The following is a 14,424-nucleotide window of genomic DNA, read 5'->3' as shown; positions in this document are numbered from 1 at the left end:
GGAACAGAAAATACATATAACTAAGTAGCATATCAATATAAGAATCTCATCAAACTCAAAATGACTTTCTGCAAAGCTAAGGTATTTTTATTCTGGTTTCTGCCAGGCAGCATAAATTGTCAGTGTAAACTGAGCCACTTCCTTGGTTTCAAACACTGTTACTGGAGTTAAATTGGAAATAAATTCTTGCCAGGACAGTAGATATTGACATCTTTTTCTTCCTTTCTTTTTTTTCCTCTGGTACATTAAACTTTATTTGGGAAAATTGACAACATTCACATGTTAGGGAATGAGAGAAAGAGAGAGAGAGAGAGTAAAAAAGACCAAGTTATCACTTACATGATGGTCCAGAGAGGTTTTTTGTTTTGTTTTTAGCCTCAATCAGAAAGTTAATTTGTATAGTTCTCTTGTAGTTCTGATATTTTCTGTGGTAGTACTATTAAATTAGAAGAATCTGTCCCTATTATGGCAAGAGTCTGTTTTATGCTAGTCACTGGGATTTAGAACCTGTTTTAGCAAGCATGCTTACTGACCTGAGCTAAACCGCTATAATTCCCAGCTGAGAACGTTTAAAGTCAAGTCTGAGAAACTGCACTACTGAAAGCTCCTATTCAACTCTTTAGAACAAACTGTTTCAATAGTTTATCAATATCTCCACTCTTTTTGATGCCACAGTAATAATATAGCAGCATAGATGCCTGGGTATACTGAGCTGTCCCATTCTTCTCAAACTCTTCTTCCTTTTTCTTTTTGAAATTATGATAAAAACAGAGAGAAATAAGACGAGAGGGGAAGACAGAGACTGCTGCAGCCTGCTCCACTGCTCATGAAGCTTCTCTCCTGCAGGTAGGGATCTGGGTGTCAAACCTGCATCATCATGCATGGTAGTTTGTGCAATTTACCATTTGCAACACTGGCCCCATTCCTCTCAAACTCTTTACCAAGGCCGAAGAGTTGCTGTAGATCAGAACTGATATGTCCAAACTATGCTACCTTTTAAACTGATGTTTGTTCCTCTAGTCACCATAAATCTGAGGTTTTATAGCAAAGTCAGGGGTGAATGTATTATTACTAATAGTAGTCGTTTTTATATTGAAATTGAGAGTTTACAGAATTCTTTCTTGAGCTCTAATTCTCAAAATGATTACATTAAATATCTTCATATTCTCTGTGAGAAAAGTAGAAAATGTCAATTATGAAACCATTTTTGGCTTATTAAATTATAGGAGTCCAAAACTATTCCAGATTTTTCAAAATAGTGTAAAGAGCCAATGGAAAATTAAAAGTATCTTATTTGAATAGGCACTTTCTTGAAAATGACACACATTTGGATAGTATTCTTTGATTTAATTATGTGAGATGCCCAGAGAGTTTTCTAAATTTACTTGTACAGATTTAAAAGTTTTACTCTGTTCATGTAGTTAAACTTAATCATCCTACTTTACTTTTACCATTTTAAAAGTTTCCCTAGAAATAGATTTTTTTTTCAATAAATTGGATAGAATTGTGTTTAGTAGCTAAAAGTGCCCATGGCAGCAGTAACCTAACCATCTAGCCAGCAGATCTTGGAGGTGTCATCTCTTCTAGGAAGCTTCACTGAGGACTGCATATATCAGACCAAATTTTGTCTATCAAAAGCTCAACAAAATAGTCATACCTAAATTCCATAAGCATATAGGAAACAACACAAATAGAACCCTCAATATTTCAACTAGTCTTTCTACCATAAGACCCATTTCCACAGTAACTGGCTACCCTTTGTTTTACTAGAATAAAACTGTTCAACAGCCTTGGGAGACCTTTTGTTTCATGTTAGTGATATGATATAACATTATGAAGATGTCCTCAGTGGAAGAGTGGTGCATGAATTGTGTCAGTAACATAGAGTTTGAGAGGTAAAATTACCAAACCCTTGAATGATTAGGAAATAATTCCAATTTTCAGGTGTCTTTGCAACCCTTTGAGAAGCTAGTATCTAGGAGGAGTGCTGAATTAAAAAATTTTAAAAAATGGTGTTGTGACAACTTGGACTTAGCCACAAAACACTAGCATATTTTAAAGAGAAGTGAGCACACTTGGCAGTAGACACTGAAAATCTAGAGGCTACAAATTAAAGCTCTGCTTGCCCAGCCAATGTAATTCATTCTTTATTTTGGCACTGGCTACTCTATTATTTCCCCTTATACTGTGCCTATCTTCTGCCCCCTTATTTAATGCAAGAAAAAAAGGTGATGACACTTTCAGCTGCTGTAAACATGAAGCTACTAAACAAATACTTCATATAAGGCTCTTCACTGTGACTTTCAATCTTCCAGTTGTATTGTGATATCTGCCTTTCCAGTTTCTTGTCTGCTTCAAGGTTACCAAAAGTCAGTTATACCCCACCCCCCAAAGAAACCTCAGAGACAGCAAGCTGCTTGTAGAATTTAACCTCTGGTACTAGTATACAGTATTAGATGGCATGAACTTGTTATTCATCTGCTCAAAGGTTAAATTAACCTGTAATATTATTTTTTTTAAAAAAGCAACACCATAAGCTCCTTTTATATGTTCAAAATCAATTAGGTTCACGTCAATGGTAGAAAACCAAGATTCTAATTAATAAGAATTTAAACTAAAAAAGATATACTGGATCCACTCCCAGAAAGGTTAATAATGAATTCATGTGCAGTTTTAAAATGTGACAGTTTTCAGTAAAAATGCCATTTTCGATAAGCAAGTTATCTGTAGAGATAATTTCCAGAGTGCATAACAGTGACACTAATTCTAATTGGTGCTGTCCTATTGATGAGAAAAGGCCTATATTTTGCCAATGACTCTGTGTGTGTGTGTGTGTGTGTGTGTGTGTGTGTGTGTGTGTGTGTCTGTGTGTTTTCTGTAACACCCATTTATTGCTTTCCTCTTTATCCCCCTTTTTTTTCTGAAGCTTGGACATGAATGCATTTCATTTTTTACAAGTACCTACAGTTTTCATGGTTTATTATTATTCTGTATCAACAGGTTGACTCACAAAAGGTTGCAACAAAACAAGCTAATGTTAATCAGATGCAAAACAGGTTCCGAGAAAAAAAAGTCTACAATGAGAGAAAAACTGAGACCTGTGCAACACTGAGAGAAGTACAAAATGAGAAGCTGATCAGATTGCTTAATAATGAAACAGATAATAATGAAACAGATCTGGTGAGAGGTTTTTTTGTTTGTTTTTTATTTTTTTTTTATTTTTACTATCTTTATTTAGTTACTGGATAGAGACATCCAGAAACAGAGAGGAAAGAAGAGATAGAGAGGGAGAGAGACAGACACCTGCAGTACTGGTGTATCACTCACAAGGTTTTCCTCCTGCAGGTGGGGACAGGGGGCTAGAACCAGGGTCCTGGTGCATTATAACATGTGCGCTCAACCGGGTGTGCCACCACCCAGCCCCTTTGTTTGTTTTTTTAATGTATACTAGAATATGCCCTTTGGAAATAAAAACATTTTATTTTCTCCAAAGGGCCAAGGTTGTGTAGTTTTGTTAAATGTGAAGGGACAGAAAATATCCCTGAAAAGAGTAACAGTGAGAACATTTGCATACAGAGCTGATTTCTTTCTTTAACCTGTGAATGTAATCAAGTACACTTAAATGTTTATGTCATCTGTGATCCACTAGAGACTCTTAAAGTATTCCGTCTTTTTACTTTGGCTCCTCCAGTCTAGCCCATATAATCAAATGTAAGTGACGTGTTTACCTGTCAATATGGGTGTATTTTAAAATGATGTACATTTACATTATTTGGTCATAAGTTAAATGATAATGTGACTTTAGTAAATGACTCATCTAAGCAATAGCAATTTTTTTCCTAACCTATACTTTTTGGAAAGCATACTAGTAAATGAAATCTAGTAAAACTTTTTTTTTTTCCAAAATAGTCTGTATTTCCATGGTTTGTATACTATCATCCTCCCCAATGATTTGAAGTAGTTTAACAAAGAGAAACAGAATAATGAAATGCCCCCCTCTTCCTATGTCCAATTCCCTTCCTCACCTCTTCCCCACAGGAAAAAAAAATTGTTATATCTGTCATCAGGAATGTTCATAATGAAATTGAGCATTGAACATGGCTCTGAATTTCTTGGCAACTAAGACAAAAATGAGAAGCATGCTAGTTAGGTATTTCTCATCCAATCTATAAGCCTGCTGATTTATCAAGAGGGAGAAATGTATCTTTAATATAAAAAGACTCTTGCATTGTCTGTTATAGAACAATAGTGGCATTTTTATCTTAAATTGATATAAATGTACCTACTTCGGTCAGATTTTATAGTTCCTATATATGAAAATGGTAAAAGTACAATGCATGGCTGCAAAATCTTATAATTCTATTCTTTAACACTCAGTGTGTATGAGTATAGGCAGGAAATACTGATGGCCCAGGCTGAGGCAGTGAGATGTATATATGCATTTTCTCATTCCAAAATGTTCTTTTTTCCCCCTTTCTCTGCACTTTCCTTGCAGATAACCAGTGGTCTGCTAATCTTATTCTCAACACTATATTAGTTTGTCTCTTCTAATGTTTCATATGTAAGTAGTAATGCAGGATGGACTCTTCATATTTGGCATTTTTACTCAGCTTTTTTTTTTTTTTACTTTATCCATATTGTTCCCTGCATTTTCTTTTTGTATAGCTAGGTCTTAATTTGATATTTGTGCTCTCATTAGTGCACTAGTAGGCTGCTCCTGACTCTACCAGAAAAACAGTTGCTGTGAACACTGACACATTTATATGTAATTTTATCTGTACTGAGAAGTGGGACTACTGGGTCACAGGGCAAGTGAATGATTTAAAAAGCCCTTTCAAGTGTCAGTACTTCGTGGTGATTCTAACTACTACTTATTTAATGACTACTAATTTTTATAACATTTCAGAGTCCTGAGTGCTAACCATTTTATAACTTTTCATATGCAAACTGCCATTCCTTTTTCTTCCTTCTCATCCTCTTTTTTTTTTTTTTTTTACTCATGCTAGGGAGCAAACCCAGGGCCTTGCCTTACATATACATACATCTGCTGAATAACTTCCCCTGCCCAATATTTTCACTTTTTCATTTCTTTTGAGAGAGAGGACAGAGGTTAGAGACACCACAGCATTTAATCGCTACCAGTGGGGCACCCCCCCCCCATCCCTATGCAGTATGTGATGCCAGAATTGGTGCTAGTGCTCAAATTCAGTCTTACGCGTGGCAACGTGCACTCTACTGAATTAACTGACCCCTGATATCTTTTGCAGAGCTTTTTCTTTTAATTTTTTTATTAGCTATTCAATATTGATTTACAAAACTACATGTCAACAGAGGTATAATTCCACACTGTTCCCATCACCAGAGTTCTGAATCCCAAGTCCCTCCATTGCAAACCACCACAGTTCTCCCACGGTTGCAGACAGAGATTAACTGTCTACAACCTCTGTCTATATTTGTACATAATTGCCCACTTTTCTTCCAGGTCCAATACTGTCTTCTCCAAGCTACATGTAACCCTATTACTACATCCAAATGTCTCTCCCCTTTTCATCCTTTCCCTCTAAGACCTGATGGAGCTGAGGTTCAAAGCCATCTTATCTTCTCCTTCCTCTCACTTCTCCCCCACTGAGAGTATGGGTCAAAGTTGTTTTGGGGGTGCAGAACGTAGGAGTTCTGGCTTCTGTAATTGCTTCTCTGCTGAGTTTGGGCCATGGCAGATCGATCCATACCCCCAGCCTGTTTATGTCTTTCCTTAGTGGGGTAGAGCTCTTGAGAGGTGAGGTTCCAGGACACATTGGTGAGTTTGTCTGCCCAGAGAAGGCAGGGTGGAATCATGGTAGTATCTACAACTTGGTGTCTGAAAGGTGGCAGGACATAAAGTGAGACAAAATGGTTAATGAACAGGAGCCAAAAAGTAGGAACAGAGCCAATGAGATTAGAGATCTTGGGCTAGAAAAGAAGCTCAGAAGTCCATTTTAGGCATGTTTCTAGGGGCCCAAGACTATAGTAGTTTTGCTTGAGTTTGATAGCTAGCATGAAGTTGGATAAAAACATTGTATGAGAAAATGGTGTCAGAGTAGAGAAAGGGCTAGAAAGTTGGAGTAGGGGAGAGAGTAGCTCCCATTCTTGAAAACATTCTGTGGATAGAATAAACTTTTTACCTCCATCCACCCAATCCAGAGCCCATATATAGATTTATATTTAGCACCAGAGCCTGTGTAACCTCTTAAGTCTCTATTGGTTTAATTCACAGCTCATGGTCACAACTAGTTTCAGGACTAATCTTCCTTGAGTGGCAGGGTAGGATACCCCAGCCTCCCTAACATAGCTGCTTTATGGTGAGGGCAAGGTCCTACGAGGGCCCAGGAGAGGACTTGTGCTGCTGTTCCTGATAGAAGTGACCAGTGGTGGACTTTTGCAGTTTCTAGGCCCATTTTTACTCTGATGATTAACATTACTGAGTTGTCAGAAATCTTTATCCCAAATAACACGTCTCCTGTCCAGTATCAGAATTATGAGTATCTTGTATAACCAGCCTGTTCACTTACATAAAAAAAGAACAGTATCTTTGATCAGCAGAAACTACTTGCTATTTAAGTTCAATCAAGTTGTTTTGCTAAATTATTTTGTGTAAGGTTCATTGGTTTGGTGGAAATGTGAGGTGGATTTTTTTTTTGTGATGCAAAAGTACATCATGAGTTTTCCAGCAACCCAGTGTGATGTTCTTTCATGTTTCCCACTGTAGCACGTCAAGTTAATTCTTGTATATGGTGTAAGGTATAGGGCTCCAAGTTGAATCGTTTCTTTATAAACATCCAGCTGATAAGATCCCACTAATTGTTAAAAAGGATTTTTTTTTTCTTTCCAATTCCTTTGGAATCTTTTTCAAAGATGAACTGACTATATAAATAATGGGCCTATTACTCTGTTCTCTTTTATATGTCTACTAAGCCAGTACCATACCACATCAATGTCTATAGCTTTTCAGCAAGTTCTTTAATCATTTTCATTCTTCCAGAATGGCTTAACCTTTTTAGTCCTAGTCCTATCCATAAAATTGAGAACTAGCTTGTCAGTTTCTACTAAAAGGCACAAAAGGATTTAGATTGGGACCACACTAAAACTAAAGATCATTGTGGAAGGAACTGATAGCCCATCAACACTGATACGTCTCACCATTTGTGTACATCTTCTTTATGTTCCCCAACAATACATTGTAGTTTTCAGTGGGCTGAAACACATCTTACACATGATGTTTAACAAGGTCGTTCATATTTGCCAGTAAAATTCTCTAACAGTTGTTTATTGAGCCTATTACAAATGTCATTTAAAATTTTTCATCATTCAGTTATATTATTGATTTGCATACTGAATTTTTATGTTGGGGACCTCTTTAATATTTTTTAGTAGACTAGGAGTTTCTAAATCTATAACTAGATTTATAAGGACAGTTTTTTTTTATTTATGACATACCACCATGTATTATTTTCATTTTTTTATGCCTTATTATACCTGCTAGGACTTCAATATTGGATAAAAGTAGCATGAGTGAAGAGTCTCCTTGCTTTTCTTCCTGATCCTAGAGGAAAAGCAGTCTTTGACTGCTACAGTGTTAACTAGGTTTTTGCTAATTATCTTTTACCAAGTTGAGGAAATTTTACTCTATTTGTAGTTTATTAAAAATTAACACTCCTGGGAGTTGGGCGGTAGCGTAACGGTTAAGCGCATGTGGTGTGAAGCACAAAGACTGGCATAAGGGTCCTGGTTCGAGCCCCAGCTCCCCACTTGCAGGGGAGTCACTTCACAGGTGGTGAAGTAGGTCTGCAGGTGTCTTTCTCTCCCCCTCTCTGTCTTCTCCTCCTCTCTCCATATCTCTCTGTCCTATCTAATAATGACGACAACAATAATAACTACAACACAATAAAAACAACAAGGGCAACAAAAGGGAAAATAAATAAAATTAAATTAAATTAACACTCCCTCACAGAATGGGAGAAGATCTTCACATGCCATTCATCAGACAAAAGACTAATAACCAAAACAAAAAAGAGCTTAGCAAAGTTAGCAACAAAAAAGCCAATGATCCCATCCAAAATTGGGCAGAGGATATGAACAGAACATTCACTACAGAAGAGATCCAAAAGGCTAACAAGCACAGGAAAAATTGCTCCAGGTCACTGACTGTCAGAGAAATGCAAATTAAGACAACAATGAGATACCACCTCACTCCTGTGAGAATGGCATACATCAAAAAGGACAGCAGCAACAAATGCTGGACAGGCTGTGGGAACAGAGGAACCCTTCTGCACTGCTGGTGGGAATGTAAATTGGTCCAACCTCTATGGAGAACAGTCTGGAGAACTCTCACAAGGCTAGACATGGACCTTCCATATGACCCAGTAATTCCTCTCCTAGGGATGTACCCCAAGGACTCCATAACACCCAACCAAAAAGGTATGTGTACACCTATGTTCATAGCAGCACATTTCATAATAGCTAAAATCTGGAGGCAACCCAGGTGCCAACAACAGATGAGTGGCTGAGAAAGCTGTGGTATATTTACACAATGGAATACTACACAACTATGAAGAACAATGAACCTACCTTCTCTGACCCATCTTGGATGGAGCTAGAAGGCATGATGTTAAGTGAGCTAAGTCACAAAGATAAAGAGGAGTATGGAATGATCCCACTCATAAACAGAAGTTGAGAAAGAAGAACAGAAAGCAAGAAACTCAAAGCAGGATTTGACTGAACTTGGAGTAGGGCACCAAAGTAAAAGCCCTGGGTTGAGGGTGAGGGTAGATGTTTGGCTTCACAGGGCAGGGAGGTTGTTATGAGACAGTCTTTTGGTGGTGGGAATGGTGTTTATGTACACTCCTATTAATTTGTAGTCATGTAAATCACTAATTAATATGAGGGGAAAATTTGATTGAATGTTTCAAACTTTTTAATGCACAGACCATAGGCTGAGTCTTTGATATGCTGACTCTCTTAAAAACGTAGACCAGGGAGAACAGAATCATCAGTGGCACAGCTATATACAAATAATGTCAAAGGACATAAATTATGGTGATTTTGTGTATGATACAGCAAAAAAAAAATTAACACTTAGTAATGGTTATTAAATACACTCTTAGGTCTGTTAATATGAGCCTATGTTTTTTTTTTCACCTTTACTTGCATAATGAATTGCATAGATTTCTGAATGTTAAATCAACTTTTTATTTCTAGGTTAAATCCTTGTAATAATGATGTGTTCTCTTACTGATTCAGTTTGCTATGTATTGTTCCATTAAGGATTTCTGTATCTGCATTGATGAGAGATAATTGACCTGTATAGTGGTCTTTCAGTATCCTCATGTGGTTTATTTTCAGGGCATTATAAAAGTTTTATAAGTTGGCAAACTATTTTTAGAAAATGTTTTAGTAAGATTAACTTTTATAAATGTTAGAGGAATTTGACAAGAGAACCATCTAGACTTTTAAGTTTTTGTGATTTTGGTACAAGAAATCATTAGATTTCTTGATTGTTTATGTATTGTTTGGGTTTATTTTTGTGGTTACTCTAGAGAATTAGTTAAGCAAGGTATGAATTATAAGCCAGATTCAGCCATCCACTTAGTTTTACAAGTAGTTTTATCCGAATAGTTGTTTTCTTACATATTGCCTATGGCTACTTTCATGCTGTAGTAGCAGGTTGAATAACTGCAGGAGAGATTACATATGACCCCCAAATCCTAAAATATTGACTGTCAAGCCTTGTAAAGAAAAAAAAATGTGAACCCTGCTCTAATAGAACACTGATAAGATATAATGCGAGACACATGTAATTTAATTTTTTTTTTAGTAGCACCACCCTGAAAGTTTAAAGAAATGTAAAATGTCTTAATAATTTACTGATAAGGGCCAGGTGGTGGCACACCTGGTTAAGCGCTCACATTACAAGTGCTCAAGGACCCAACTTCAAGCCCCTGGTCCCCACCTGCAGGGGGAAAGCTTCACAAGTGGTAAAGCAGGGCTGCAGGTGTCTCTCTGTCTCTTTTCCTCTCTATCTCCCCTTCCTCTTTCAGTTTCTCTCTATATAATAATAAAGAAAAAAATAATTTACTGTATAAACTGATATCCAAATTCTTATAAAATATTAGTGAGTTACTTTACAATTTTTTTTGCAAAATCTTGTATTTTAATAGCATAGTGAATTCATGTGACTCAAATACCTGAAATGTTCAATCTAAATTGGCTTGTGCTGTTGGCACAGCTCTAGAAATTACAGTGAATACCTTTGACCTCTCATACTGCAGTGTACCTTGACTTAATGTTTACCACTTCTTAAGTATCAACCTTACAAAAATATATTTCCATTTCCTCCATCTTGTTGTCCTATTCTCATGTACTTGGTTTTTATAGACGTAATTCCGTATTGCATTATCACTGTGCTATTAAAAGATGTTTCAGAGAAATTGAGAAAAAAAAATCTTACATATTCATGTTTATTGTTATTGGAACTCTTCAGACCCTCCATAGATCTAGGTTTACCTATGGCATCATTTCCTTTTAGCCTCATGAAATTCCTCTAAGATTTACTGTGGCATACATTTTCTAGAGACTAATTCTTTTTACTTTTTACAATTCTTAAAATATCTTTATTTTGCCTTTTATTTTTGTTTATTTTTGACATGAGGAGAGTTGAAATTCTAAGTCTGTATTTTTTTATTTTGAGGGAACTGCAGGCTCAAATTGCAAAATGAATACAGAAAGCTAAGCTTCCCCCAATGGAAACACCTTCGATAACTAAAGCATAATTTTCAAAACCAAGAATTGATATACAACTATAAAATTGAGAGACTTTTTTGCTGACTGGCTTTTACATGTATTTATGCGTTCCTATGAAATTGTATTACATGTCCAGAATTAATCTACAGAACTGCTCTATGACCACACAGAAGCTCTCCTGTTACTTTTTTTTTTTTTTTCCATGTTACTTTCTAGTGAAGTCTTCCCCCAGTTCTAATCTTAGGAAGAACTAGTATTCTACATCACTATAATTTGATTGTTCTGGACTTATCCCATGAATCAAATTACATAAATGTAACTTGAGATTGGCTTTATTTAGCTCACCCTAATATCCTGGAAATTCACCCAAATTGTGCATGCTTTTAGTAATCCATTCCTCTTTATTGATAAGTAAGTCTGGTGTATGAATATACTGTTGAAGAACATGAGTTGCTTCCTATTTTTCACTATTAATAATGATCTTCAAATACAGATTTTTGGTAGTTGTTCATCAAGTTGATATTCCTCTCCAAGTTTAATCTGTAGTGTGTGTATTATGAATGGATAAAATCAGGATTTTATCAGTATGTTCAGGCTTTCACCTTTATGTTGGTGGATGTTTTTGTTTAGTGATTGCTGAATTTGTCTGATATTCCTCTAATCAACCCCACTGCTCTGGTGTAGGAAGCATCTTTTTATATGTTGCGGGATTTAATTCACTAGATTTTGTTAAGAAGCTTTGTATAAAAGGGTTATTAGTGCAGTTTTCTTTTCATTTTACTGTCCTTGTCTGCTTTGGGTCATAAAACAAGTGGGAAGTCTGTCTTCTGACTTCTGTAAGAAAATAAGTAGAATTACTATTGTTTGATTTTTAAATGTCTTTTAAGCAGTTCTCCACATGGACATGATTTCTTTTCCTCTAAGACAGGTGCTGGGAATGTCTAGCCCACCAAGCATATATTGGTCTGAATTCAGTAAATCTAGGGGCTGTTTTCATAGCAGCATCAAGTGCTAATTTTCAAGTTGATAGTTTTGTATGGCCTGCCAATAATATTACAAATATCCCAATAGCCCTTAGCAGAAAAAAGTTCCCCCACTCCTCCTTTAATATTACCTATTTTAAGAGTGTGAAAAAAAATTGTAAAGAACCAAATAAAAAATATTTATCCTTTTTTCAAGTCATGTTCTCTATCATAACTACTCAGTGCTACACTATGGCATAAAAGCATCACATACAGTACTTAATTTAAATAAATGTAACTAATTTTCAAGTGTCACAAGTATATATATAAGGACAGGATTGTGATTAGGGATAGTTTAGATGGCTTAGATTGTGCTGCATTCCACATGAATAGAGATACTGTGTATAGCTCAGCCATGAGTCTCTGGTCGTCTGTCTCCCGCCTGTAAAGCTAGCCCGGCAAATATATTTTTAAGTTTGTCTTGCATCTCTATGACCAATTCCGAAATACCTTTACATTTTCAAATGTTGGGAGCCAGGCAGTGGCACATCCTAAAGAGCACACACAGTACCATGTTCAAGTCCTTGCTACCCAAGTTCACAAGCTGTGAAATAGTGCTGAAGTGTGCATCTTTCTCCCTACCCACCCCCAACCTTAAATTGTCTCTATCAAAAAAGAAAAAAGGGGGTTTGGGTGGTAGCACAGTGGGTTAAGCAAACACAGGTGGCTCAAAGTGCAAGGACCGGACCATAACTGGTTTGAGCCCCGGGTGAAGCAGGTTTGCAGGTGACTATCTTTCTCTCCCCCTCTCTGTCTTCCCCTCCTCTCTCTATTTCTCTCTGTCCTATCCAACAACATCAGCATCAATAATAACTACAACAATAAAACAAGGGCAACAAAAGGGAAAAAATAAATAAAATAAGATAAAAATTAAAAAATAAAAAGGGGGAGTTGGGCGGTGGCTTAGCAGGTTAAGTGCACGTGGCGCAAAGTGCAAGGACCAGCAAGGATCCTGGTTCGAGCCCCCGGCTCCCCACCCGCAGGCGAGTCGCTTCACAGGTGGTGAAGCCGGTCTGCAGATGTCTGTCTCTCCCCTTCTCTGTCTTCTCTTTCTCTCTCCATTTCTCTCTGTCCTAACAACAACATCAATAACAATAGTAACTACAACAACAATGAAAAACAAGAACTACAAAAGAGAAAATAAATAAAATATTTTAATAATAATAATAAAAATTAAAAGGAAAAATTGCTTCTAGCAGTATTGGACTCATCATATAAGCAGTGAGTCCCAGTGACAACTTTCCTTGGTGGCAAAAAATAAATATAAAATATAAAGTTTTCAAATACTTAGAAATGTCTGCTTTTCTTTTAACTAGACTTTGGCTTGTTCTCTTTCTAGTTTTGGACTAAGTTTAGCCTGCTTGAATTTTTTTTTTTAAATAATTACATCCCATAAATCCATATACTGTATTTCTATTATTTCAAGATATTTCATATCTTTACTTAAGATTCCTGTAGATGCTGTAGTTTTGAGTATGTTATTTCCAAATGTTTGAAAATTTAATCTTTTTTTAAATTCCTAATATTATTTAAGAACAGATCTTTCCTAATTTTAGTTATTTTAAATTTATTTAGATGGCCCAGGATATGGCCTTCATAAATATACTATAGTCAGTAGTATGTTTTCTAATACAATAGGGGTAGTGTAATCTATATTAGATTCCAATGGTTTATAGTCTTATTAAATTCTTCTACAGCCTAAACTGATTTTCTTTAGTACTGCTAATTAGTGAGGAGAGCAAGGTATTCTACTTAGGAGGGTGAGGGTGCTGCCTGTTTGCTGTCATTTGCTTGATGCATGACAGTGATGGTGATAAAGATTGCTCCCCACAGTATTGAGACAGGAGACATTTACGTAAAGGCTCTAGCACATTCTGTGGGTGGTAGAAGCAACTAACTGCTTCAGTCTTTCAACGATTTCTCTCCAAGTCAGCCCTGTTGTCTTCATAATACCTGATGGATAGTTAGGAATGGTTGACAAGATGCTTCTTGTACAGTTTCTGAAACATCCAGTGTGGCAGGCACTGCTTGATTGGTTGAGCGTTCCTCTAGGTTCAGCAGTACTTGGTGGAATAGCTATGCTCTTAAAGAGTTTTGATATTTGATAGGATGGCACAGTTGTTTACACAGTACCTACCAGGAAGTAGGAGGGGTGTGGCAAACTGGAAGTACAGTCAAAAGCATTTCATCCTGTACATTTGCTTCCTCCCTGGTTTGCTAGATTATTTTTTCCCCCTAGATCTTTTTCTGTCTGCATATGTCATTTTAATAGGCTGCTTTATGGTTCCAGAACACCATACAAGAGGCACCAAGGAGACAGTGTGGGGGTGAGAGACTGGCAGGTAGGTGATCTTTCATATCCTAAGTACTCTAGACAGGTGCCCTGAATCAGGCTGATTAATTAATCAGCCAGGTTCTGGAGTGGGCGGGTGCCTGTGTGAATCAAGCATGGTCTAGCCAGCTTCTGGGGTGGGCGGAGCTCAAAGCAGGCCTTATTCTGGAAAATTAGCCAGCCAGGCTGGTTAGGCAGACAGATTCCATGTATTTGCAGTTTGCAGCTGATCATTCAGGAAAATTAGCCAATGGGGGGGGAACAGGTGTCATAAATCAGGCTGATTAGTCAATT

The 14,424-nt window shown here is 36.8% G+C and overlaps 1 protein-coding gene across 4 annotated transcripts in view; it reads left to right on the top strand.

The window, feature by feature from the left end:
- The window catches only part of VRK2 (VRK serine/threonine kinase 2), a 93,283-nt gene that overhangs the window by 75,230 nt on the left and 3,629 nt on the right, over positions 1-14,424 (top strand). For 3 of the 4 annotated variants that reach the window (XM_060187239.1, XM_060187238.1, XM_060187240.1), the window contains 2 exons: positions 772-846; positions 3,001-3,180. In XM_060187239.1, coding sequence (XP_060043222.1) covers positions 772-846; positions 3,001-3,180 — 255 coding nt within the window. The remainder of the gene's footprint in view (positions 1-771; positions 847-3,000; positions 3,181-14,424) is intronic. The other variant, XM_007533732.3, reaches the window with a different exon arrangement.

This window comes from Erinaceus europaeus, chromosome 3, assembly GCF_950295315.1.
Source record: "Erinaceus europaeus chromosome 3, mEriEur2.1, whole genome shotgun sequence".
NCBI lineage: Eukaryota > Metazoa > Chordata > Mammalia > Eulipotyphla > Erinaceidae > Erinaceus > Erinaceus europaeus.
This window is presented reverse-complemented; position numbering and strand designations above follow the sequence as displayed.